The sequence below is a fragment of the Pan paniscus genome, chromosome 21 (assembly GCF_029289425.2).
Source record: "Pan paniscus chromosome 21, NHGRI_mPanPan1-v2.0_pri, whole genome shotgun sequence".
NCBI classification, from domain to species: Eukaryota; Metazoa; Chordata; class Mammalia; order Primates; family Hominidae; genus Pan; species Pan paniscus.
In genome coordinates this window covers 2,673,363-2,699,562 of record NC_073270.2, presented here as the reverse complement: position 1 = coordinate 2,699,562, position 26,200 = coordinate 2,673,363, and the positions used below count along the sequence as shown (strand labels likewise).

At 42.9% G+C, this 26,200-nt stretch overlaps 1 protein-coding gene across 20 annotated transcripts in view; it reads left to right on the top strand.

The window, feature by feature from the left end:
- The window catches only part of LOC100991082 (signal-regulatory protein gamma), a 218,638-nt gene that overhangs the window by 190,155 nt on the left and 2,283 nt on the right, over nt 1-26,200 (top strand). For 19 of the 20 annotated variants that reach the window (XM_055104664.2, XM_055104658.1, XM_055104659.1 and 16 more), the window contains 3 exons: nt 8,197-8,553; nt 21,130-21,447; nt 22,036-22,368. In XM_055104664.2, coding sequence (XP_054960639.1) covers nt 8,197-8,553; nt 21,130-21,447; nt 22,036-22,368 — 1,008 coding nt within the window. The remainder of the gene's footprint in view (nt 1-8,196; nt 8,554-21,129; nt 21,448-22,035; nt 22,369-26,200) is intronic. The other variant, XM_057300811.2, reaches the window with a different exon arrangement.

Sequence of the window (26,200 nt, the reverse complement as noted above, 5' to 3'; positions counted from 1 at the left end):
TGCTTCCTGGACCTAGCCTTGCCCCTGGACTTGCAGCAATTTCAGATAAGCACAAGCACTGCCAAGGAAGGTCAAGGACTGGACATTGTCCAAGAGCAGAAGATCAGGGAGCTGAGCACTTTCTCTGTGGATCTGCAGCTGGCTACCAGAGGCATCAAACCTTGTGAGGCTTCTGCCACCATCACAATTACTTACATTTTTATAATATTTTATTTGACAAACACAGAAGAATCATTATTAAATCCTTACCTGTCTTGAGTCCTCCTACCCATTTTTGTGTGCCCTCCTGCTCTTTAAGAAGTTCCACATTTCATGCTTACAGGGTCCTATATTTCTTTCTTAGGGCTTCCACAACAAAGCACCACAGACTCAGTGACTAAAACAATAGACATTTACTTTCTTTCTTTCAGTTCTGGAGGCTGAATTGCAAAATCAAGATGCCAGCAGGGTTAGTTTCTACTGAGGTCTTTCTCCTTGGCTTGTGGAAGGCCATCTCCTCCACGTGTCTTAACACATGGTCTTCCCCTGTGTGTGTCTGTATTCTCATTTTCTCTTATGAGAACATCAGCCATATTGGATTAAGGCTCCCCGCCAGTGACCTCATTTAACTAAATTGCTTCACCCACTTATGCCTAGTGCTCCATTATTGGAACGCTAGGCTTGCGGGAGTTATTTATATCCTACTGCTCAAGGGCATCGCCAAGGTCTGATTTTTCAAATTAAAAAAATTGCAACCTCGGGCATAAATGGGTTAAAGACCTTGTCTCCAAATATGGTCAAATTCTAAGGCGCTGGGGATTGGGGCTTCAACCCATTCGTTTTGGGGGCACATTCAGCCCATAACAGGCACCACCATCTCCCTTGGTCATCTTGACTTTCCTCTGGAGAATTTATTTTCCCTTCCCCCAGGCAGACAGGATTGGGAGGTCTTTCCTGGTGCCACCTGAGAGAGCCCTGTTCACAGCTCCCAGACAGGCTGCCTGCCTTCACCCCTTTTTCAGACCATACAGCTGACCCCTGGTCGCAGGACTGGGCACAATAGCCTCTCAATTGCCCACTGGGCCCTGCTGTGATGTCACCTCACAGGTCTTAGAGGGAAAGGGTCTCACTTTTCAAATTTTTTTTTTACACATAAACTGCACCCAAATGACAGCAGTAATAGTTCAGCAATTGCTCTCTTCCTGTAAGGCAGACGCACTTCTTAGCATTTTGTGTGTATTAAGTCAACTAATCCTCACAGCATCCCTGTGTGAAAGCTATAACTCTTGTGCTCTATTTGCAAATGGGGAGTGAGGCAGAGGCAGGAACCTGTTCATTGTCCCCTACCTCAGTCCATGGAGCAGTTGGGATCAAGTCCAGGTTGACCAGTTCCAGAGTTTATCACCCTTTTAACCATGTTATGCTATGTGTAGAAATATTAGAAAATGCAGGCAAGCAAACATTAGATTAATAATCACCCATCGCACCAGTCAGAAACAATCAGAGGTAAAATGCTAGTGTATGTATGTTTTCCCAAAATGTTAAAAATGTGTTGGATGATTTCTATGTGCCAAATATTTTACTGAGATTTTTAAATTTGTCATAATTGTAATTAATGCACAAAACAACCTTATATACTAACATGATAAGCCAAACTTTTATATATATTTGTGAATGTGTATATATACACATTATATACACATATATATGCACATGTGCCTATGCATGTACATGTACATGCACAGATGAGATTTCATTTTTAATCATTGTTTCTCTAACTTTCTATTTTCAGTGAAATTTTTAACAAAATAAATATTTTATTTTATTTTTATTTGACAAAAGTATGTATACTTATGTACAACATATTAAGAAATATGCATACATTGTGGAATGACTAATTTGAACTAATAAACATATGCATTACCTTAGATATTTATCATTTTTTATTGTGAGAACTCGTAAACTCTGCTCTCTCAGCAGTTTTCAAGAATACAATTCATATTATTAAGTATAAACACCACATTGTACAATAGATATCTTGAACTTATTTCTCTTATCTAAATTGAAATTTTGTATCCTTTGACTAATATCTCCCCAACTACACCCCATCTCTAGCCCCCGATAAACACCATTCTACTTTCTACTTCTATGAGCTCAACTTTTTAGATTCTACATACGTGAAATCATACAGTGTTTGTCTTTCTGTGCCTGGCTTATTTCACTTAGCAGAATGTCCTCCAGGTTCATCCATGTTGTTGCAAATGACAGGGTTTCCCTTTTTGTAAGGCTGATTAGAATTTCATTGTGCATATATGCTACATTTTCTTTCTCCATTTATCTGCTGATAGACACCTAGGTTGATTCCATATCTTGGCTTTTGTAAATAATGCTGCAATGGACATGGGAGTGCAGATATCTGTGTGACATGCTGATGTCATTTCCTTTGGATATATGCCAGTAGTGAGATTACCAGATCAGATAAGAGTTATATTTTTAATTTCTTGAGGAACCTGCATACTGTTTTCACTAATGGCTCTACTAATTTATATTCCCACCAACTGTCTGCAAGGGTTCCCTTTTCTCCACATCTTCTCCAATACTAAATTTCCTCTTTTTGATAATAGCCATTCTTAAAGGTGTGAGATGATAGTGCACTGCGGTTTTAATTTGCATTTGTCTCATGAATAGTAAGGTTGGATTTTTTTTTATATGCTGACTTGCCATCTTAATGTCTTCTTCTGAGAAATGTCTATTCGGATCTTTGGCCCATATTTTAATAGGGTTGTTTTCTTATGGTTGAGTTGTTTGACTTCCTTATATATTTTGTATACTGACTCCTTATCAGATGTATGGTTTGCAAATGTTTTCTTCCATTCTATAGGTTGTCTCTTCACTCTGTTGATTGTTTCCTTGGCTGGGTAGAAGCTTTTATAGTTTGTTGTTAATGGCTTTTGTCTATTTTTGCTTTTGTTGCCTGTGCTTTGGAGCTCAAATCCAAAAATGTATTGCCAAGACCAATGTCATGAAACTTTTCTTCTAGTTCTTGTACAGTTTCAGATCTTACATTTAAATCTTTATTCCATTTTGAGTTGATTTTTGTATGAGGCATGAGAAGAAGGCCTAATTTCATTCCCCTACACATGGATATCCAACTTTCCCAGCACCACTTTTTGAAGAGACAGACCTTTCACCATTGTGTTTTCTTCACACTTTTGTCAATAGTCAATTGAGTGTGAATGTGTGAGTTTATTGCTGGGCTCTCTGCTCTGATCCATTGGTCTATATATCTCTTTTTATGCCAGTGCCATGCCATTTTGATTACTTTGACACTGTAGTCAATGTTGAAATTAGGCAGTGTGGTGCTTCCATCTTTGTTCTTTTTTTTTTTTTTTTTAGATGGAATCTTGCTCTGTCGCCAGTCTGGAGTGCAGTGGTGTGATCTCAGCTCACTGTAATCTCCACTTCCCGGGTTCAAGTGATTCCCCTGCCTCAGCCTCCCAAGTAGCTGGGACTACAGGTGTGCACCACCATGCCTGGCTAATTTTTTGTATTTTCAGTAGAGACAAGGTTTCACCATGTTGGCCAAGACGGTCTCGATTGCCTAACCTCGTGATCTGCTTGCTTCGGCCTCCCAAAGTGCTGGGATTACAGGCATGAGCCACCATGCCCAGCCCCATCTTTGTTCTTTTTGCTCAAGATTGCCTTGATGTAGCATATCACATTTGGAGATTTATGAATGTTGTACCATCCTTGCATTCCTGAGATAAATCTCATGTGACCATGCTGAAACACACACAGGATTTTAAAGACTTTCTTTACTATAAACTTCAACTCATTTTTTCAGTCTATATGAAATGCACATTGAAGAGATGTGTGGTTTTCCCTATTGCCCAGCCACTCTCCCTCCTTCCTACTTCTCTAATCTTACCACTGAAAGTCCTCCAATCTGTTAATAGAAGCAACAGATAAGCAAACTTCTCTCTTGGTAAAATGCATTTTCCCTCAAAGCAGAATGTCTGTGCATCTTTATCCTGAAATTCCCTCTTCCATGAAGGTAGAAATGAGGAAAAAAATGTGGGGATACAGGTGACACAGGTCTGCCTATATTACCTATAACTATAGTTATATTTATATCCGTATCCATATCCTTATCCTTATCCTTGTCATCTAATGTCCACTGAAGCCTCCAAGCCTCAGAAATCTACTGAGCAATAACTTTACAATTTTTGAACGTTCACCATGTGGCAGACACTGTTGAAAATGCCTTACCTCTTTTACTTCATGTGATCATTATATACAAGGTAGATTTTCTTGTCACCTTCCCTAACAGATAAGAAAACAGAAGCACAAAGTGCTCCAGGCTCACTCATTGGTAACTGGTAGAGCTACGATTTGAACTCAGGCACTCTGACTCTAGAGGTCACAGGTTTCACCATTACTCAAACACTTCCAGTCTTGATTCTATTCCATGAGATTTCTGCAGCTGCTGCTCTTGGGTGTGGAGTGGGCAATGTGGTGTGAAGGGAGATTGTGGTTTTCTTCTCTGGGCTCTTCTACTTTCTGTATGTTTGCAAATTGATTTTTTTTCACTAAGTCCTCTACATGGGAAACTCATTTTCTGTCAAATTCCACAGGAGCAAACCACCTAAAATAGAAGATTTCAGTCTTCGAGGGAAATGTCCCACTGAGCAATTCAAACATTACACACATATCTATTGGATACCTACTATGTGCCAGGATCTGACATAAAAACATGGGGTACTTTGGTAGAATAAAAGAGAAAAAGTAATTGCCCTTTTGTTGCTTACATCCACTGCAGAGAAAGACAGTAATCAATACACATGATAAATAGGTGAATGAAAAAATTAATTTTTGACAATGATAAGTGCAATAAAAATAAAGTATGAGTAGGTGAATGTTATCATCTTGTGAAAGTACTCATATATCCCTTTTATTGTTTTCATCATAAATAGATGTACAAATTTACCAGATGCTTTTCTGCATCAAAATAGATGATCATGTGTTTTTTCTATTTATTCTATAAATAAATATTTATAGAATACCATATTGTTTGTCTGTCATTTGTATATTGAAACATACTCATATTCCAGGAATAAATACCACTTGTTCATGGTTTATAATCCTTCTTACATGCTGTTCAATTCAGTTAGCTAGTATTTGGTTGAGGATTGTTGCATCAACAAATCCAGTAGTAATAAGGCTACTGTCAACAGAAAGGTGTGCAGCTGCACCTGACAAATTTTAATTTTGTGTTTCAGTAGAAGTTTAAGTTCCAATGGGACCCATTTCAGATGAGCAGGGACTGGCCTGTGAGACAACCAGTGGTTAATGCTTGCAACAGGAAATATTCCCCCTAGATCTGGACCACAAGCCAGTAGATTCTAGTAGATAACCAGTCATTTTTTGTTAGAATGAAGTAAAGAACAAGGCAGAGAGGGGCTTTTTTGTTTTGTTTTATTTTTTGTTTTGCATTAGAAGCCCTGGGGAAGTTTATGACCATCAGGAGTGGTCTAGAAATTCCAAGAGGAATGAAAATCATTGCCAAAGTCTCTAGAGAGAAGAGGTATTTTTGTTTGTTTGAAAGCACTAAAAGGAGTGCCTGTTGATTTTAATTTGCAAGTAAAATTTGTAAATGAAGAATACATTGCCACTGGCACCTCAAAACAACTCAGAGATGCTGGATTATGTGATATTATTATAAGTATCACGTGAGTCTTCTTTGAAGAGGTTGCTATAACATCCTGTGCTCTTGAAGAAAGGCAGCTGTCATTATTGATATTGGAATAGGATACACATTTTAGGATAGAGAGTCTTGGCAGCATTCCAAAAGGCAACACATAGCTGTGCATAGCACAACACAAGAAACGCATCAGGGCAAAAAAAAAAAACCCTCTCAAATTGTGGAGCCAATCTGTAGCAAATCAGTAAGCCATGAACAGTCAAAGTGCATCTCCTAGGAACTTTCTACCCCGGTTTAGAATAATCCCCTCCTCATTGCCATTAGTGTTGAAAATGGTAGAGTAAGTCCTGCAGGTTGTGTCTTAAAGGATCACTCTAACATGGTCATGAGAATTTCATCTGGAGAGGCATAGCTGGGTAGGGCATGCCACACAGGAAGCTGTATGGGAGGAGCTCCCAGGGAGTAGGCTCAACCAAGCAGATGGGGAAGCAAGAGAGATGAGAGATGAGAAGCCATTGCCTTTAATGGGAGTCAGGGTGGAGGACACCAAGAAAAAGCATGATGGGTTTTACTAGAATGTTTCAGTGTCACTAAGTCACAGAAGAGGAGGACAAGAAGAGGAATTATGGCAGGGACCAGCTTTATCACAGTGGTGTACCTGGTTTGGCAGGGTGCTCACAACTTGTTTGTGGGATGTGGAGGTATCAGGTAAATATGATTTTTTGAAAAAAATTTACATATAACTGGACATCTTTATTTCTTCATATAACTTTGAGTTGCCATATGGCATCCTTTCATTTCCACCTGAAGCACTCCCTTTAGCATTTCCTGTAAGCAAGGTTTTGTGGTCATGAACTATCTTAGTTTTGTTTATCTGAGAATGTCTTAATTTCTCCCTTGTGTTTGAAGGACACTTTCGCCAGGTATAGAATTCATGGTTGACAGGTTTTTCCTCTTTCAGCATTTTGAACATATCATCCCTCTGTCTTCTGGCCTCCAATACTTTATATAAAGAGCTCAGCTGATAATCTTACTGAGGGTCTCTTGTATGTGAGGAATCGTTTCTCTCCCACTGCTTTCAGGATTCTTTGAATTTAGTTTTTGACAGTTGAATTATAATGTACCTTAGTGTGGGTCTCAGATTCTATCCTTGAGTTAAACTTGCATTTCTTCAGTGTCTTTAAATTTGTGCATTCATGTATTTTATTAAGTTTGTGAAGGTTTTGACCATGATTTCTTCAAATAATCTTCTGCTCCTTTTTCTCTTCCTCTTTTTTTTCCCCGGAACTCTAATAATGTGTATTTCAATCCATTTGATAGTGTCCCAGAATTCCCTTAGATTCTGTTCTCTATACTATACTCCATTTTCCATCCATATCTCAGTCTTAATAATTTTAATTATTCCATCTTGCAGCTTTATGATTTTTCTTCCACCTGTTCACACCTGTTGGGGAACCCCTCTACTGAACTTTCAATTGTTGTATTTTCAACTTCTAAGTTTCTGTTGGATTTCTTTTTATAATTTCTCATTCTGGATGTTCTTGTTTTGTGAATGTGTTTATATCCCTGCTGTTGTAGTACTTTGTCCATTGTTTCCTTTATTTCCTTGAGCATTTTTAAGACAGTGGTTTTAATACTGGGTCTAGTGTCAGAGTGCACCCAACATATCAGAAGGGTCCTTATAAGAAGGAGAAAGGAGATTAATTCTTTGAGAAGGACATGTAAGGATGCAAGCAAGACATTAGAGTGATAGGAAGATGTAACAGTGAGAAAGGAATGTGGGCAGCCTCTAGAATTTGGAAAGGCAAAAAATAGCCTGCAAAAGACGCATAGCTTTACTGACAGTTTTTAAATACATATATATATATAAAATATATAAAAATATATATGACAGTTATATGACATATATATATATATAAACACTTCAAAGTAGAGTTCAGGAGTTCTATTCAGGTCCTCAACCCAAAGCTCTACCTTGAAATTGAATCCCTTGGCTGGGCTTGATGGTTCTCACCTGTCATCCCAGCACTATGGAAAGCCGAGGCAAGTGGATCACTTGCACTCAAGTAAGGGCAACCTGAGCAGAATGGTGTGACCTGTTTCTGCAAAAATACAAAGCTTAACCTGGCATGGTGGTATACACATGTGGTTCTAGCTACTCTGGAGGCTGAGGTAGGAGGATCACTTGAACCTGAGAGGTTGAAGTTGCCGTGAGCCATGATTATGCCTCAGCACTCCAGCCTGGGCAACAGAACAGGACCCTCTCTCAAAAAAAAAAAAAAAAAAAAAAAAAATGAACCTCTCTGTGCCTCAGGCCTCAGTGCCCTCAATTGTAATACAGTCTTATGTTATAGGCATGTTGTGAGGGTTAAATGAGATAATACATGCAGTGTGCTGAGTTCAAGTCCTGCTCCTGATTCCTGATGTGCACCCAGTCACTGAATATCTTTGATAAACATGAGGAAATACAGGATTATGTAAGGATGAGAAACTGATTGCTTTGTGCTCCTTTCCAGAAGTGGCAGGTGAGGAGGAGCTACAGATGATTCAGCCTGAGAAGCTCCTGTTGGTCACATTTGGAAAGACGGCCACTCTGCACTGCACTGTGACCTCCCTGCTTCCCGTGGGACCCGTCCTGTGGTTCAGAGGAATTGGACCAGGCCGAGAACTAATCTACAATCAAAAAGAAGGCCACTTCCCCAGGGTAACAACAGTTTCAGACCTCACAAAGAGAAACAACATGGACTTTTCCATCCGCATCAGTAGCATCACCCCAGCAGATGTCGGCACCTACTACTGTGTGAAGTTTCGAAAAGGGAGCCCTGAGAACGTGGAGTTTAAGTCTGGACCAGGCACTGAGATGGCTTTGGGTGGTGAGTACAACATGGACCTCCCTCATCCCCTGATGTGTGACAATAACTCAATAGTAACACCTTCCATTCTTTGAGCAACAATCAGGTGTGGTTGTGAGTGCTCATTTTCAAGACCTGTTGTCACCCCCTTCTACAGATCAGGTGAGTTGAGGCCCAGGGACATCATGCTATTGCTCAAGGTAAATGATTGCTGGTAAATGATGGGAAAGACTACATCTTCAATCTGTCTGGCTCTACAGCTCTTGTCCTTCCCAATCTGGCCCAGCCCTTTGGTTCCATGAATGAGGAAACTGACAGATTGAGTGACTTGCCCAGGTACGGGGCCAGAACTCACCTGCTGCCTCCAAAGAGCGCTTCTCTCTCAGGCTGGCCAAGTATATTCTTTTTTTAATTTTTTTTTAATTTATTTTATTTTATTTTATTTTATTACTATTATACTTTAAGTTTGCAACAGGCACTCACTGAGAACCCACTGTGTGCCAGACTCCGCCCTGGATGCTGTGCAAACAGCAGTGAATGAAACAGCCCATAGCTCTTCCCCACACCACGCTTACATTCTCTTCCATTCTAATGAGGAGAAATTCATCCAGGGGATGGAAAGTGTAAATCCTGTTTTTCTTTATTTAATCTTCAGAAACATCACACAGGGAAGATTCCTGGGAGGCACAGATTCACTGTTTAGTCTGATGGCCTGGTGGGAGGAGATGCCAATAAGTCTCGCATTTGCTGTGGGTCTATTTGAAGCCTTGTGTGATTTAAGGACTGAGTCATACAGTCACTGTGGGCTCTGAGCAGAGCTGGGTCATCTCAGAATATCCTTCACCTCAGGGAAGAGGTCATACATATCGGTGGCTCAGGGGTGACCAATTTAAAGCAGCAATAAAACTTATTTGGGGTTTCCAGCCAGAGGCCCAGAATCCTCATCCTACCTCCGGAATCCTGGAATTTCAGCACGGGAAAGATCTTCAGACTTTCAGCCCAACTCCCCTTTACAGACGGGGGACTTAAGCCAAGAGATGATAGGGGCCTTGTCCACAGTCACATGGCCAGTTATTGATGGAATCAAAGCCAGAGTCAAGGTCCGAATAGAGGCAGGCTCCTTCCTTCCCCAGTGTTTGTTAGACACTGTCTTCATAGAAGAACCTGGTGCATCACAGGTACTAAATAAAAGCTCCTCAAACAGAACCATGGATCAGGGAGCCAGGATTTCTTTTTTCATCCATTTCCCAAAGGTTCAGAATGCACCTCACATTCAGACACTAAAGCCCATTGGTGATTGGAAAACTTCTTCCAAACATAAGCCCTAACATTCCATATCGAGATTCTACGTCAGGACATAGAACTGCTCCACTCTTTAGCAGCTGCAGAATACTCCAATTTATGGAAATATCAAAATTTATTTCACAGCATTCTGTTGATGGGTATGTAAGTTGTTCCCAAACTTGAGCTACTAACAATCCTGCAGTGGATGGCCTTGTACATGTATCACCCTCCTCAGGTGGGAGACACCCACTGGAAGTGACATTGCTAAGTTAGAGGGTGTGTGTATTTTCATATATGAGAATATTATCTAATTTCCCTCCTACATGACATAGCAACAGGGCTCCCCACCACCCTTGAACATAGATGTGGAAGTGGATTTACCCTGATCAGATAATATAGGCAAAGACACCGAAGTTTCCAGATGGTGCCTCCCCAGCCCAGGCAATCACAGCCAGAAAGTAGCTCAGGTGTGACTCAGATCTGCTAACTCCTAGTAGGGTGCTCACCCCTCTTTGCCATGCTCTCAGCCTAAATGATGACCTGGATGAGAAAGGAGGGAGGCAGGGAAGGGGGCCATGGAGTGGCAGTTGTGCCAAAGTCTGCTTATAACCAGTGCTATGAGGGCGGAGCCATTTGTTGCCTCTTTAAAGATGAGGACACTGAGGCTCAGAGAGGAGATCTGAGTGGTGAGCAGGTCAGGGAGCCAAGATTTCCTCCCCACCAGCCTGGCTTACAGCCCCTGTCTCTGCAACACTCACTCAGATGTGGTTTTCCAAGGGTAGAGAAATGCTCCAACCTTCTCTTTCCGGACTCTGGCATTGTTCAGTTCTATAGCGAAAAGCATTAAAAACGAAACTGAGGCTGGGTGCAGTGGCTCATGCCTGTAATCCCAGCACTTTGGGAGGCCGAGGTGGGTGGATCACCTGAGGTCAGGAGTTCAACACCAGCCTAACCAACATGGAGAAACCCCACCTTTACTAAAAATAAAAAAGCAGCCAGGCATGGTGGCGCATGCCTGTAATCCCAGCTACTCGGGAGGCTGAGGCAGGAGAATCGTTTGAAACTGGAAGGCGGAGGTTGCGGTGAGCCGAGATTGCACCATTGCACTCCAGCCTGGGCAACAAGAGCGAAACTCCATCAAAAACAAAATAAAACAAAACCAAAAAAATGAAAAAAAGTCCTGTAGGGGTAGGAGGGGCTCGCTTTACCCTCTCATTAGAAAGGTTCTGCAGATGGTTCACTATATGTCAAGCCTGTTCCTAAAAGACAGGTCTCAGCACACATGAAGCATTTAGGACTCTCCCCCAATGTTGTGCTGTTTCTCCTTCACTCAGCAGCATCTGTGGAGCAGAGTTGGGCCTCCTGCAGCTCAGCGGAGCACGTGCCCACCTCTTCTTGGTGCTGAGGACTAAGGATGAGGAGATGAGGTATTTCCTACGGGGTGCGTGGGGCCCATAGGAGCAAGTTTCCATGCTCCCCTCAGGCTGACAGGAGCCCACAGTGTTTTGTTTCTGGCCACAGTGTATCTGGGCCTGGGCACCCAGGAGGGAGGCTTCTCCCTTGAATTGCATGAAGTCAAGAATCTCGAAGGGACAATAGGGTGTGCAGTCAGTGCTGGGGCTCAAGAATTCAGGGCACTTGCTCTGTTAATGGACATGAATGCTTGGTGGGACACAGAAGGTGCCCACTGGGACACATGGAGGACAAGGAGACAGTGCCTTCATTTCTCCCAGCCTCAGTTTCCTCATCTGTAGAATGGTGATCATCATGAACTCCTTTAAGAGAAAGAAAATGATTTGAGGTTCTCTCTGTAAATCACCTAGCACATTCTAAGCATCCCCAAATTGAGGTGCTATTTCAAGGTTGTGTAATCTTAAGCCAGTCTTGCCTTCCCTTGAGTCCTCAGTTTCTCCATCTGTGTGATGCTGATAATCATGGCCCCTACTCTAGGTTCTGTGAGGATCGGAGAGGATGTGCACAGAGCCTCTAATGGTGGAGGTGTTTGGTTTATCACTGAGCTTCGGCAGAACAGTGGTTAGGAGAGCATGGGCAAGAACTCAACTGCCTGGGCCACTTCCCAGCTCTGCCATTTTCTAGCTCTGTGACCTGGGACAAGGAAACCACCACTGTGGGCCTTGGTGTCCTCATCTGTTGATGATAACACTGACATCACAGACTGTAGGGAGAGCTGAAGGAGTTAAATCGTGTAACATGCTCAGAGCAGCACCTGGAATGCAGTAAATGTTCCATAAATGTGAACTATGTGATGCCGAAGCCATGACACCTCAGGTGGGCCAGTGCTCCTCCAGGCCTCAAGGATACATGGGGTTTGGGGTGGAGTCTCGTGACTTTCAATCTTGGCCACCCATTAGAATCACCTGGGAAACTTTGACAAAAATGTTTACAAACCTGGACCCAGGATCCGCCTAAAAATGCCAATTTAATTGATCTGACATGGGCCTGGGCATCTGAACTCTTCATGACTCCAGAAGATTCTCATACGCAGTCCCCTGGCAAAGGTCATGCCCCATAGGGTTGGGGCTTTGAGAACAGCTTTTCTGGGGGTGGGTGCTTCAGAAAAAATGTGGTGGAAACAGCTCAGGAGGCCTCAGTGCCCTGGCCAGGACCCCTCCCACAGTACAGGCCTCAGGACCCAAGATAGAGTTTCCGGATAAAGCCCTGCTCAGATCCAGCCTCAGTGCTGGAGGACCTTCCATCATGAAAACGTGTGTATCTAAAAAAGCATTGAAATCCCAGTACTCCTCAGCCCCAAAAGTCTCCCTGCCTCAAAACACCAAGATGTCACGCAGGACGGGGCCAAGATGGCTGACTAGAAGCAGCAGCGATAGGAGGCTCCCATGGAAAAGAACCATAAAAGCGAGCAAATCCTGCAACACCAACTGAAGTATCCAGGTTCTGACATCAGAACTGACTAGGCAGCTGGCGAGACCCATGGAGAGGAAGAGCAGTGTGGTGCAGCGGCCCCCTGAGAGCTGTGGGGCAGGGAAGCCCCCACCCCCCAGCCAAGGGAGGCGGTGAGTGAGCTGCTACCTAGCCTGTGAAACAGTGCTTTTCCACAGAACTGTGCAACCCTCAGATCAGAAGATCCCACTCATGAGCCCATGCCACTGGGGCCTAGGGTCTCAATCAACCGCAGAGCTGCACAGATTCTCAACAGCCATTCAGCCAGAATCTCCTTAAGGCTGCTGAGCTCCCAGGGGAAGGGGTGGCCAGGACCACAGCTGTGGCTGCCTGCTGTTTAAGCCATCTGAGCTCCTTGGGGGATAGGCGGCAGCCAGCATTGGGACTGATCACTGCCTAACACACTAAGTTCCCAGGGCAAGGGAAAGGTGGCAGCCATCTCTATAACTGCAGGCCATGCTTTTCCCCTGCTGGAGCCAGGGAGGCTGGATGGCTTGTTCCCAAGAGGTATCCCCCACAGCCCAACACACCAGCTGTGGCAAACTGCGGCCAGAGTGCCTTTTCAGGACTGACCCATCCCTCCTCACTGGGCAGGGCATCCCTCCAGGAACTCCAACAACTCCAGCCTGGGGCTCAGGGACAGAACTCTGATCTCCCTGGGCCTGAGCCCCTGTGGGGAGGGGTGGCCACTGTCTTAGTCTGGCAGACTTAGTTTTTCCTGCTGCTAGTTCTGAGAAATCTGGGCAGCCCAGATAAGTGGGTTTTTCCCCACTGAAGCACACTCACTCCACCAAGGGACAGTCAAAGTGCTTCGTTAAATGGGTCCTGCTCCCCATGCCACCCAACTGAGAGAGACCCTCTAATAGGGGTTGTCGGACACCCTACACAGGAGTGCTCCTACTGGCATTAGATCAGTGCCCCTTGAGGTTAGAGATCCTAAAGGAAGGAGCAGGCACCCATCTTTGCCATTCTCCAGCCTCTTCAAGTGACATGTGCAGGTGTGGGAGCCAACCAGATGAAAAGGCCCGAAGTGAACCCTCAACAAACTGCAGCAGCCTTGCAGGGAAGGGACCTGACCATTGAAAGAAAAACAAACAGAAGGCAATAACAGCATCAACAAAAAAAGTCCCCACAAAAACCCCATCCAAGGGTCAGCAGCCTGAAAGATCAAAACTAGACATATTCATGAAGATGAGAAAAAATCAACAGAAAACACTGACGACCCAAAAGGCCAGAGTTGCCTCTTCTCCTCCAAATGATCGCAATGAGTCTCCAGCAGGGGTGCAAAACTGGACAAAGGAGGAAATGGACGAATTGACGGAAGTAGGCTTCAGAAGGTGAGTAATAACAAAGTCCACTGAGCTACAGGAGCATGTTCTAACCCAACGCAAAGAAGCTAAGAATCTTAATAAAAGGTTACAGGAGCTGGTAACTAGAAAAAACAGTTTATAGAGGAACATAAATGACCTGATGGAGCTAAAAAACATAGCACAAGAACTTTGTGAAGCATACACAAGTATCAGTAGTGGAAATGACCGAACAGAAGAAAGGATATCAGAGTTTGAAGACCATTTTGCTGAAATAAGGCATGCGGACAAGATTTTAAAAAAAAGAATGAAAAGGAATGAACAAAACCTCAGAGAAATATGGGACTATGTAAAAAGACCACACCTATGATTGATTGGAGCACCTGAAAGAGATGGAGAGGATGGAACCAAATTGGAAAACACACTTCAGGATATTATCCAGGAGAACTTCCCCAACCTAGCAAGACAGGATAATATTGAAATTCAGGAAATACAGAAAACACCACTAAGATACTCCACAAGAAGATCAACGCCAAGACACATAATAATCAGACTCTCCAAGGTCAAAATGAAGGAAAAGATGTTAAGGGCAGCCAAAGAGAAAGGCAAGGTCACCTACAAAGGGAAGCCCATCAGACTAACAGAACAACTATTAGCAGAAACCCTACAAGCCAGGAGAGAGTGGGGGCCAATATTCAACATTCTTAAACAAAAGAATTTTCAACCCAGAATTTCATATCTAGCCAAACTAAGCTTCATATGTGAAGGACAAATAAAATCCTTTCCAAACAAGCAAATGCTGAGGGATTTGTCACCACCAGGCCTGCTTTGCAAGAGCTCCTGAAAGGAGTACTAAATATGGAAAGGAAAAACCGGTACCAGCCACTGCAAAAACATACCAAAATATAAAGATCAGTGATCACTATGAAGAAACTGCATCAACTAGTGTGCAAAATAATCAGATAGCATCATGAAGACAGGATCAAATTCACACGTAACAATATTAAGCTTAAATGTAATTAGGTTAAATCCCCCAATTAAAAGACATAGACAGGCAAATTGGATAAAGAGTCAAGCCCCATTGGTGTGCTGTATTTAGGAGACCCATCTCACATGCAAAGACACACATAGGCTCAAAATAAAGGGGTGGAGGAAAATTTACCAAGCAAATGGAAAGCAAAAGAAGGTGGGGGTTGCGATCCTAGTCCCTGACAAAACAAACTTTAAACCAACAAAGATCAAAAAAGACAAAGAAGGGCATTACCTAACGGTAAAGGGATCAATTCAACTAACTATCCTAAATATAGGAGCACCCAGATTCATAAAACAAGTTCTTAGAGACCTACAAAAAGACTTAGACTCCCACACAATAATAGTGGGAGACATTAATACCCCATTGTCAATATTAGACAGATCAATGAGACAGAAAATTAATAAGGATATTCAGGGCTTGAACTCAGCTCTGGATCAAGTGGACCTAATAGACACCTACAGAACTCTCCACCCCAAATCAACAGAAAACACATTCTTCTCAGTGCCACAAGGCACTTATTCTAAAATCAACCACATAATTGGAAGTAAAACACTCCTCAGCAAATGCAAAAGAACGGAAATCATATCCAACAGTTTATCAGACCACAGTTCAATCAAATTAGAACTCAGAATTAAGAAACTCACTCAAAACCACACAACTACATGGAAATTGAAGAGCCTGCTCCTGAATGACTCCTGGGTAAATAATGAAATTAAGGCAGAAATTAAGAATTTATTTGAAACCAATAAGAACAAAGAGACAACATACCAGAATCTCTGGGACACAGCTAAAGCAGTGTTTAGAGGGAAATTTATAGCACTAAATGCCCACATCAGAAAGCTAGAAAGATCTGAAATCAACACCGTAACATCACAATTAAAAGATCTAGAGAAGCAAGAGCAAACAAATCCAAAAGCTAGCAGAAGACAAGAAATGACTAAGATCAGAAACGAACTGAAGGAGATAGAGACACAAAAAACCCTTCAAAAAATCAGTGAATCCAGGAGCTGGTTTTTTGAAGAAATTAACAAAATAGACCACTAGCTAGACTAATAAAGAAGAAAGGAGAGAAGAATCAAATCAATAAAAAAAAGATAAAGGGGATATCACCACTGACCCCATGGAAACACAAACTACCATCAGAAAATACTATGAACACTTCTACGCAAATAAACTAGAAAATCTAGAAGAAATGGATAAATTCCTGGACACATACACCCTCCCAAGACTAAACCAAAAAGAAATCGAGCCCCTGAATAGACCAATAACAAGTTCTGAAATTGAGGCAGTAATTAATAGCCTACCAACCAAAAAAAGCCCAGGACCAGATGGATTCACAGCCAAATTCTACCAGAGGTACAACGAGGAGCTGGAACCATTCCTTCTGAAACTATTCCAAATACTAGAAAAAGTGGGACACCTCCCTGACTCATTTTATGAAGCCAGCATCATCCTGATGCCAAAGCCTGGCAGAGACAGAACAAAAAAAGAAAACATCAGGCCAGTATCCCTGATAAACATCAAAGTGAAAATCCTCAATAAAATACTGGCAAACTGAATCCCACAGCACATCAAAAAGTTTATCCACCACAATCAAATTGGCTTCATCCCTGGCATGAAAGTCTGGTTGGTTCAACATACGCAAATCAATAAATGTAATCCATCACATAAACAGAACCAATGACAAAAGCCACATGATTATCTCAATAGATGCAGAAAAGGCCTTCAATATAATTCAACACCGCTTCATGCTAAAAATTCTCAATAAATCAGGTATTAATGGAACATATCTCAAAATAAAAAGAACTATTTATGACAACCCCACAGCCAATATCATAATGAATGTGCAAAAGCTGGAAACATTCCCCTTGAAAACCAGCACAAGACAAGGACTCCCTCTCTAACCATTTCTATTCAACATAGTATTAGAAGTTCTGGCCAGAGCAATCAGGCAAGAGAAGGAAATAAGGGGTAGTCAAATAAGAAGAGAGGAAGTCAAATTGTCTTTGTTTGCAGATGACATGATTCTATATTTAGAAAGCCCCATCATCTCAGCCCAAAAACTCCTTAAGCTGATAAGAAACTTCAGCAAAGTCTCAGGATAGAAAATCAATGTGCAAAAATCACAAGCATTCCTATACACCAACAATAGACAAGCAGAGAGCCAAATCATGAATGAACTCCCATTCACAATTGGTACAAAAAGAATAAAATGCCTAGGAATACAACTTACAAGGGATTTGAAGGACCTCTTCAAGGAGAACTACAAACCACTGCTTCAAAGAAATAAGAGAGGACACAAAAAAATGGAAAAACATTCCATGCTCATGGATAGGAAGGATGAATGTCATGAAAAAGTAATTTATAGATTCAGTGCTATTCCCATCAAATTACCATTGACATTCTTCACAGAATTAGAAAAAAAACTACATTAAATTTTATATTGAACCAAAAAAAAGCCCATATAGCCAAGACAATCCTAAGCAAAAAGAACAAAATTGGAGGCATCACGCTACCTGACTTCAAACTATATTACAAGGCTACAGTAACCAAAACAGCATGGTACTGGTACCAAGACAGACATATAGACCAATGGAACAGAACAGAGACCTCAGAAATAATGCTGTACATTTACAACCATCTGATCTTCAACAAACCTGAGAAAAACAAGCAATGGAGAAAGGATTCCCTATTTAATAAATGGGACTGGGAAAACTGGTTAGCCACATGCAGAAAACTGAAACCAGACCCCTTCCTTACACCTTATACAAAAATTAACTCAAGATGGGTTAAAGACTTAAATGCAAAACCCAAAACCATAAAAACCCTAGAAGAAAACCTAGGCAATACCATTCAGGCATAGGCATGGGCAAAGACTTCATGACGAAAATGCCAAAAGCAATTGCAACAAAAGTGAAAGTTGACAAATGGTATCTAATTAAACTAAAGAGATTCTGCACAGGAATAGAAACTATCATGAGAGTGAACAGGCAACCTACAGAATGGGAGAAAATTTTTGCAATTTACCCATCTGACAAAGGTCTAATATCCAGAATCTACAAGGAACTTAAACAAATTCACAAGAAAAAAACAACCCCATCAAAAAGTATGCAAAGTATATGAACACACACTTCTCAAAAGAAGACATTTATGTGGCCAACAAACATATGAAAAAAAGCTCAACATCACTGATCATTAGAGAAATGAAAATCAAAACCACAATGAGATACCATCTCATGCCAGTCAGAATGGTGATTATTAAAAAGTTAGGAAACAATAGATGCTGGTGATGCTGTGGAAAAATAGGAACGTTTTTACATTCTTGGTGGGAATGTAAATTAGTTCAACGATTGTGTAAGACAGTGTGGTGATTCCTCAAGGATCAAGAACCAGAGATACCATTTGACCCAGCAATCCCATTACTGGGTATGTAACCAAAGGAATATAAATCATTCTACTATGAGGACACATGCACATGTATGTTTATTGCAGCACTATTTACAATAGCAAAGACATGAAACCAACCCAAACGCCCATCAGTGATAGACTGGACAAAGAAAAGGTGGTACATATACACCATGGAATACTATGCAGCCATAAAAAAGAATGAGTTCATGTCCTTTGCGGGGTCATGGATGAAGCTGGAAGCCATTATCCTCAGCAAACTAACACAGGGACAGAAAAGCAAACACCACATGTTCTCACTCATAAGTGGGAGTTGCACAATGTGAACACATGGACGCAGGGAGGGGAACAACACACACCAGGGCCAGTCAAGGGGTGGGGGGGTGAGGGGAAAGAGAGCATTAGGACAAATAGCTAATGCATGCAGGGCTTAAAATCTAGATGATGGGTTGATAGGTGCAGCAAACCACCATGGCACACATAACCTATAAAACAAACCTGCATATTCTGCACTTGTATCCCAGAACTTAAAGTAAAATAATAATAATAAAAAGATGTCACAGAGGACTCTGTTCCCCCCTCCTTCCAAAATGCTTCCAGCTTTACCTATGATCTTATTTTTTTTTGAAAGCCAGTTGTCCAGACTTGGTGGTTTTGCTTCTATTATCATTTGAGTTTTTCATGAGGTGCAGGGAGCAGGATTTGAGCCTTTTCTTGGTGTTTCTACTCCTCTATGTTCTGCTGCCTAAAGAATAAGTGTGTAGATTCAGAAGTAGTAATGACCAAACCTCTTGATAACAGCCATAGGGCTCATTTATTAAGCACCTGCTGCATACCAGGCTCCGTGCTTGCATTCATCCTCCCTCATCTTACCAGGGTGGGTTTTTTATCCACTTTTGGCCCTTTGCTAGCTGGGGTCCCCTCAGACCCTGGTCCTATAAGGGACTCACACGAGGACCCCCTCAAGGCAATGAAGGGAGGATTAAAGAGCTGAGAGGTACAGAGGGAGCAGCCAGCATCAGGCTCCCAAGAAGCCCTCAATAAATGGGAACTGGTTACGCCTCTCAGCCCTCTAGGGATGCCCAATGCTGCTGGTGTCTTGATGACTTGACTTCTTCAAGTGACACCCTTCTTACTGTGCCCATAAAATGTTTGCATGTGGTAGGGAGCAAGTTAATATTTACAAATGCAAGTATGCCTAATATGTGTTTCCTGATGACTGCTATAGGAGGTGCAGGGTAATAATTAGCAATTTGGAGACACGTTTAGGACTCATCTACAGGGAGAAACTACCCTCATTTTTCTGATTCTCCAGTTTGTGTGCTTTCAGGACCCAGGATAGATTTCTGCCTGTTGGGGTGGCCTAGATCTTTGTCTCTTGTAATGAATTAACGATGAAGAAATCACCCACCTTTGGCTTTCTTAGTACTCAGTGATCATTGTTTTTGAACCCAACCTGGCCCAACTGAAGACCTAGATTCCAAGAAACCTTCCCTCTTTTCAAATTTGGGACTTGGCACAGATTAGACCTGCTAACTAAAAAAAAAATAATGATTGATAGGAAGGCCAAAGGAAATAGCATTTATCTGGGAAATAAAGAGTTGCAATTTGGGAACCCTGAGTCATGGCAGTCCTGAATAGTGTCCCATAGGGCAATGCAGGAAAAGTTTTGTACTGGGGACTTTCACAAAATGTTGTTTTTGAAAACAGTTCATTGCCTGGCAGAAATGCTAAACTGCAAACTCGTATTAATTGGTTACTTAATTAGGACACTCCAGGATGAGAGAAATCAAAATCCCATGCACCTTGACTTCAGTCCGTTGTTATCCAGGTCTACAGCAACATCCTGTGGCTTGACCTTTAGCAGGTGTGAGTGCAATGCTCTTACAAACGCTTGACTCCATGTTAAAGCTTTAGCCTTAACTACATCATTTTCTTTCAAAAACTGTACTGGAATATTTGTGAAAAGAATGAAAAATATGGAATAAATTCATAAATACACAAAGAGAGCTCTGGGTATATGTCAAGTCTGGATTAAAGACAGATCTGAGTTTATTTTTATGAAGCATCTTCTGACTTTGATCCAAAGCAAAACTTCTTCCATGGCCCCATTTAATCCTTGTTGCATCCCTGGGAAGGGAAAATGCTGCTGTCCCACTTTGCAGATGAGGGGCTGCATGTTCCAGGCCACCCCTCTCATGGGCTGAACAGCCTGGTTGCAGGTCTCATGGTGGCGCCACTTTGCCATTGTTCCCTACTTTGGCTTCTGTAAACACCCTCTCTGAGGTTGGTGAGCTCTCCTGGGGAAACAGGCTAGCACCAGTTAATACACAGAGGGAGACCAATCAGTAACTTTGTTCCTGTGCCCAGATTGGTGGAAGTCACCCTATGTGGAGAGGAGGACTTTGAACTCAGACCTGGACTTCCCTCTGGGACCTTCCCCTACACTGTCTGACGTGGGGCTGGTCCTCACCTCTTCCAACATTTGCATCCTGCTCTGTAAAATGAGAATAAGAACACTATCCTCTCCACATTATTAGAAGGATTAAAATTAATGTATCTGAAGGTTCTTAACAGTGTCACACACTCATCGTTAGTGATTGTCATCTCAGTCATGTCTCCTGTTTATCGATGCCCCTTTTGTAGCCAAACCCTCTGCCCCCGTGGTATCGGGCCCTGCGGCGAGGACCACACCTGAGCACACAGTGAGTTTCACCTGCGAGTCCCATGGCTTCTCTCCCAGAGACATCACCCTGAAATGGTTCAAAAATGGGAATGAGCTCTCAGACTTCCAGACCAACGTGGACCCCACAGGACAGAGTGTGGCCTACAGCATCCGCAGCACAGCCAGGGTGGTACTGGACCCCTGGGACGTTCGCTCTCAGGTCATCTGTGAGGTGGCCCATGTCACCTTGCAGGGGGACCCTCTTCGTGGGACTGCCAACTTGTCTGAGGCCATCCGAGGTAGAGGACCCTCACACCCAGCCCAAGCCCACACCTGGCGGTCAAGCCCACTCCCCTCTCCCCAGGCTGTTGCTCCAGAGGTTGAATGGCCTGTAATCTAATCCCTGACTATACTGCCCGCCCGCCATGCACCTAGGTGTGCTGGTCACTTACTATCATTTTATTGGCAGCGGTCAGGGGACCAGCAATCACGTGCCAAGCTCTGCGCTAGAGAGTTTCATTTATCTCACCAGGAACAACTACTATTAGTGAGTACCTACTATGAGCCAAGTCCCTATGTGCTTGGCGATTTCACTGATTTTGCTACAGTTCTTACATTCCAACTGCATGCCAGGGGTTGTGCTTGTAGATTTCACTCATTCTTAGCCTAGTAGGAGCTACCAGTCCTTGAGCACCTACTGTGCACCAGGCATTGTGCTTGGTAATTTCATTCATATGCAAAGAGCGCCCTCAATGTCTTAGCATCGGCTGCCTGCCTAGCACTGTCCTGGTGATGCCCTCACCGTGGTAGTGGGAGTTAAGTTATGGAGCCCTCCCTGTGATCTGTCTGTGCCACAAGATCAGAGCTTCTACCCTGTGCTGTTTCAGTTCCACCCACCTTGGAGGTTACTCAACAGCCCATGAGGGCAGGGAACCAGGTAAACGTCACCTGCCAGGTGAGGAAGTTCTACCCCCAGAGCCTACAGCTGACCTGGTTGGAGAATGGAAACGTGTGCCAGACAGAAACAGCCTCGACCCTTACAGAGAACAAGGATGGTACCTACAACTGGACAAGCTGGTTCCTGGTGAATGTATCTGCCCACAGGGATGATGTGGTCCTCACCTGCCAGGTGAAGCATGATGGGCAGCTGGTGGTCAGCAAACGCCTTGCCCTGGAGGTCACAGTCCACCAGAAGGACCAGAGCTCAGATGCTACCCCTGGTGAGGTTGCTCAAAATTTTTAAATTTTGTCTCTTTCTTTCATGTTAAAAGTAATATCCACACTTGCTCTAAAATAAGCTAGAAGTCTATAAATAAAAGTAAAATTTTAATGTCAGCTCCATCCCTCCAAATCCCACATGCCAAGAGTCATGACTAGTAAGAATTTGATGCACAAGTTAATAGAACTTTTGACATAAATATATGTTTAATTTTTTTTTTTTGAGACGGAGTCTTGCTCTGTCACCCAGGCTGGAGTGCAGTGGCGCGATCTCGGCTCACTGCAAGCTCCGCCTCCCGGGTTCACGCCATTCTCCTGCCTTAGCTTCCCAAGTAGCTGGGACTACAGGCGCCCGCCACCACGCCCGGCTAATTTTTTGTATTTTTAGTAGAGACGGGGTTTCACTGTGTTAGCCAGGATGGTCTCGATCTCCTGACCTCGTGATCCGCCTGCCTCAGCCTCCCAAAGTGCTGGGATTACAGGCGTGAGCCGCCACACTCGGCCTACATAAATATATATTTAAGGAGCAAAGAGGCAGGCAGGGGGAACCATCTTTTCATAGAGTCCTTTGCCTTCCCTTATTCCTTGAGAGTTGTTATGCCCCTGTTTCTCATCAGCCCACCCTTGTGCTCCCTACTTTTTCTAACCTCTGCTTTGTTTCTGTTTCATCCTAAACTTTTCCATCCACATTTATGACCTCATCCCAGTACACCCTGACATCTGCTGTGTATGTTTCAGAAAGACAAATGTAGTTTAAAACTCTACCAGGCCTGGCGGCTCACGCCTGTAATCCCAGCACTTTGGGAGGCCAAGGCAGGCGGATCACGAGGTCAGGAGATCGAGACCATCCTGGCTAACATGGTGAAACCCCATCTCTACTAAAAATACAAAAAAATTAGCCGGGCATGGTGGCGGGCGCCTGTAGTCCCAGCTACTCTGGAGGCTGAGGCAGGAGAATGGTGTGAACCCAGGAGGCAGAGCTTGCAGTGAGCCGAGATCATGCCACTGCACTCCAGCCTGGGCGACAGAGTGAGACTCTGTCAAAACAAAAACAAACAAAAAAAAAACTGTACCAGGCCTGCAGGTGACCATGAATGGTCACAGAACGGACCTCTTCTGTTCCGATTGTGATATTTGAGCAACAATAATCACAAACCCCTCTGCAAATTTACTAAGTGCAAATTTCCATTCATCCATGATCTCTGTTTTTGCTTCAACCACCCAGTGAGTCTGGAGTTTTAAAGAAGGGGAAACTAGGACTTGGGAAGTCATGGGGGATGTTGTTGAAGACCTCTTGCCTTTAGATCAGGTTATTGGTTCAAACTAATTAAAGTAAATCTGGGTCCCTGAGAACAAGGTCAGTTACAGCCTAAAATGCAAATTTGTGCTAGTTAGAGAAACATTCCTCTTCTGCTGGGCATTGTCCCATGGACCTGAAGTTGGCCTGTGTTCCACTCCGTATGACCAAAATATGTCTTACTTCCCTCTTGTGTAATACCAGGAGGGGTCTCAACTCCAGGAGACTTTTCAAAGGCCCAGGTTCCTCCCACATACCTTATGGTGGTTAGTCTTATCTGCTGGGTCAGTGCTAGGTCACGGATTTTTCCATGTCCCTGTCTGCTGGAAGAGTAAATATAGGAAATGGAGGGCAAAAAATGTCTTCTATAATCAGAGATGTATGGAAGGCATGTGATCATGTCCACAGCTAACTCAGTCATGCATGTACACGCAGTTCCAAATGGAATCCATAGTTGGGTGATCTTATGACTAAAGACAGCTTTACAAAACCAGTATCATTATTACAGTTAATACAATTTCAAATTTTTAATCACTGAATTTCATAAAATTATTAAAACAATTCCCTTATATCATCTAAAATGGAGTATACATTCAAATTTTCCTCAAATTTCTTTTACGACTATCTTTCTGTGCACTAAATTTGGTTTTAATTCATATTTAAATGCTTTGCAGTATTTTTCTTTGAAACACTTGGGCCTCAAGAATTTTTGGGGGTGTTTTAAAATTATAAATTTAATTTCCTCAGTAGTTTAGGGTTACTCATGTTATTCATTTCATATTGGGTGAGTTCCGGTAACTCGTGCCTTTTGAAGAATTTTGTGTCCATTTTATCTAAGTTGTCATATTTTTGTGTGTAGAGTTGTTCATAATATCTCCTTATTATCTTTTTGATGTCTGAAGGGTCTATGGTGATATCCCCTGTTTCAACCTCATATCTAAAATATGCCATTTCTGTTTTCTTCTTCATCAGCCTTGCTATAGCTTTTTTCCATTTTATTGGTCTTTTCAAAGGACCACTTTGTTTCCGTGAGTTTTTAAATTGTTTTTCTGTTTTCAGTTTATTCATTTTTTGCACTCTTCTTTTTATTAATTCCTGTCTCCTGCTTGCTTTGAGTTTATTTTGCTCCACTTTTTCTAGTTTCTTGAAGTGGTGATTTAATTGACTTGAGGCTTTTGCTCTTTTCTATGTCATTCCTTTGCCTCCGTTTATGGCTGGGGCTGGTGTTGGGGGGTGGGTCCCAGGTGCCTGGCTGCAGGGCTGTCCCTCAGTCCTGAGGCCCCTAGTCAGTCTCCCTTCTTCCTCTCCCACCTTGGAATTTCTCCTATTCCTGATCCTTGTGATGTTTCTAGGGTTCACAGTTTTACTTCTCAGGGAGGTAAAACTGCACCATCAAGACTGGATTGCATTTGCTTTTCAGTTATTCATCCACCCACTGGCTTGGACCAGGACCAGGGCTGGCATTTTTGGGTGCTTTCGGTTTGCCAGATGTAGCATCTTTGCTCAGGTACTAAGGCTGGACATGCATTTTAAGTTGTCTAGGCTGGCAGGTAAAGTGCAAGATGCCTTGTGATTACATAAGTGCTGCACCAGTGGCGTGGGAGCCCGGTAAGAGATTGTGCACTAGGGTTAGGTGAGTGTTCTCTTTCGACTCACAGTCATTTTGCAGTTTGGCTTTCTCTCTTCAAGTAATACTGAGAGCCAGGGTTGTACAGAACTTACTTTTTTGTTTTCATTTTTTATTTGATTTGGGGAGGATATTTTATACAGATAAGTAGCTATGCTGCTGCAATTGTACCCAGCAACTCCTAAGTCAACCGAAGATCTTTGAGTGCTTTGACCCAAATGTCCACTCCCACATTCCAGGGTCCCACAACTTCCCCATCGGGGCCCTACCCCAGCATAGCAACCGTTGAAGCTGAGATTCATCCTCCTCTGTGATTCTGCTACTCTTTTAATGATGTCCAGGGCCCAACCCTCTATTCTTTCTGCCCTCTAGCCACAAGAGATAAGAAAGTGCAGTGCTGCCAAGAAGTCCTCTTGCTTTCACGCTGAACCTTAACTCATAATCAATCACTCGTAGCTTCTCAGCATCTTTCCCAAAAAAAAATATGCCCAGTGATAGCCATGGAACAACTTAGTCCTTATAACTACCATTTCCCAATTTGTTTCAAAAGCCTGATGCCAAGGAATTTCCTGCCTGTGGTTACACCATCCCAGCTTACTGCCAGTGAAAGTTTTATCAATTGCATCCCAGCCATGGTGCCCAGCCCCACTCACTGCCAGCCCTGAGGTCCTCATTGCGAGCTGATGAGTATTCAGGCTTCAAATTTATATTTTAGAGTCAGTTTTCCAGACAACTTACCAAGGTCAGTTTCTCTGTAAGGCAGACTAGAGATGGATACAGGAATGCAGGAAGCATCCTGAAGAGCTGTAGGGTCAGCATGCCTCAGGAAATGGGGAGGCAGCACTGTAGGAGGAGCGAGGTGCTGAGCTACAGTGCAGGTAGGACAAAGACCCAGCTGCTCCTGCGGAGG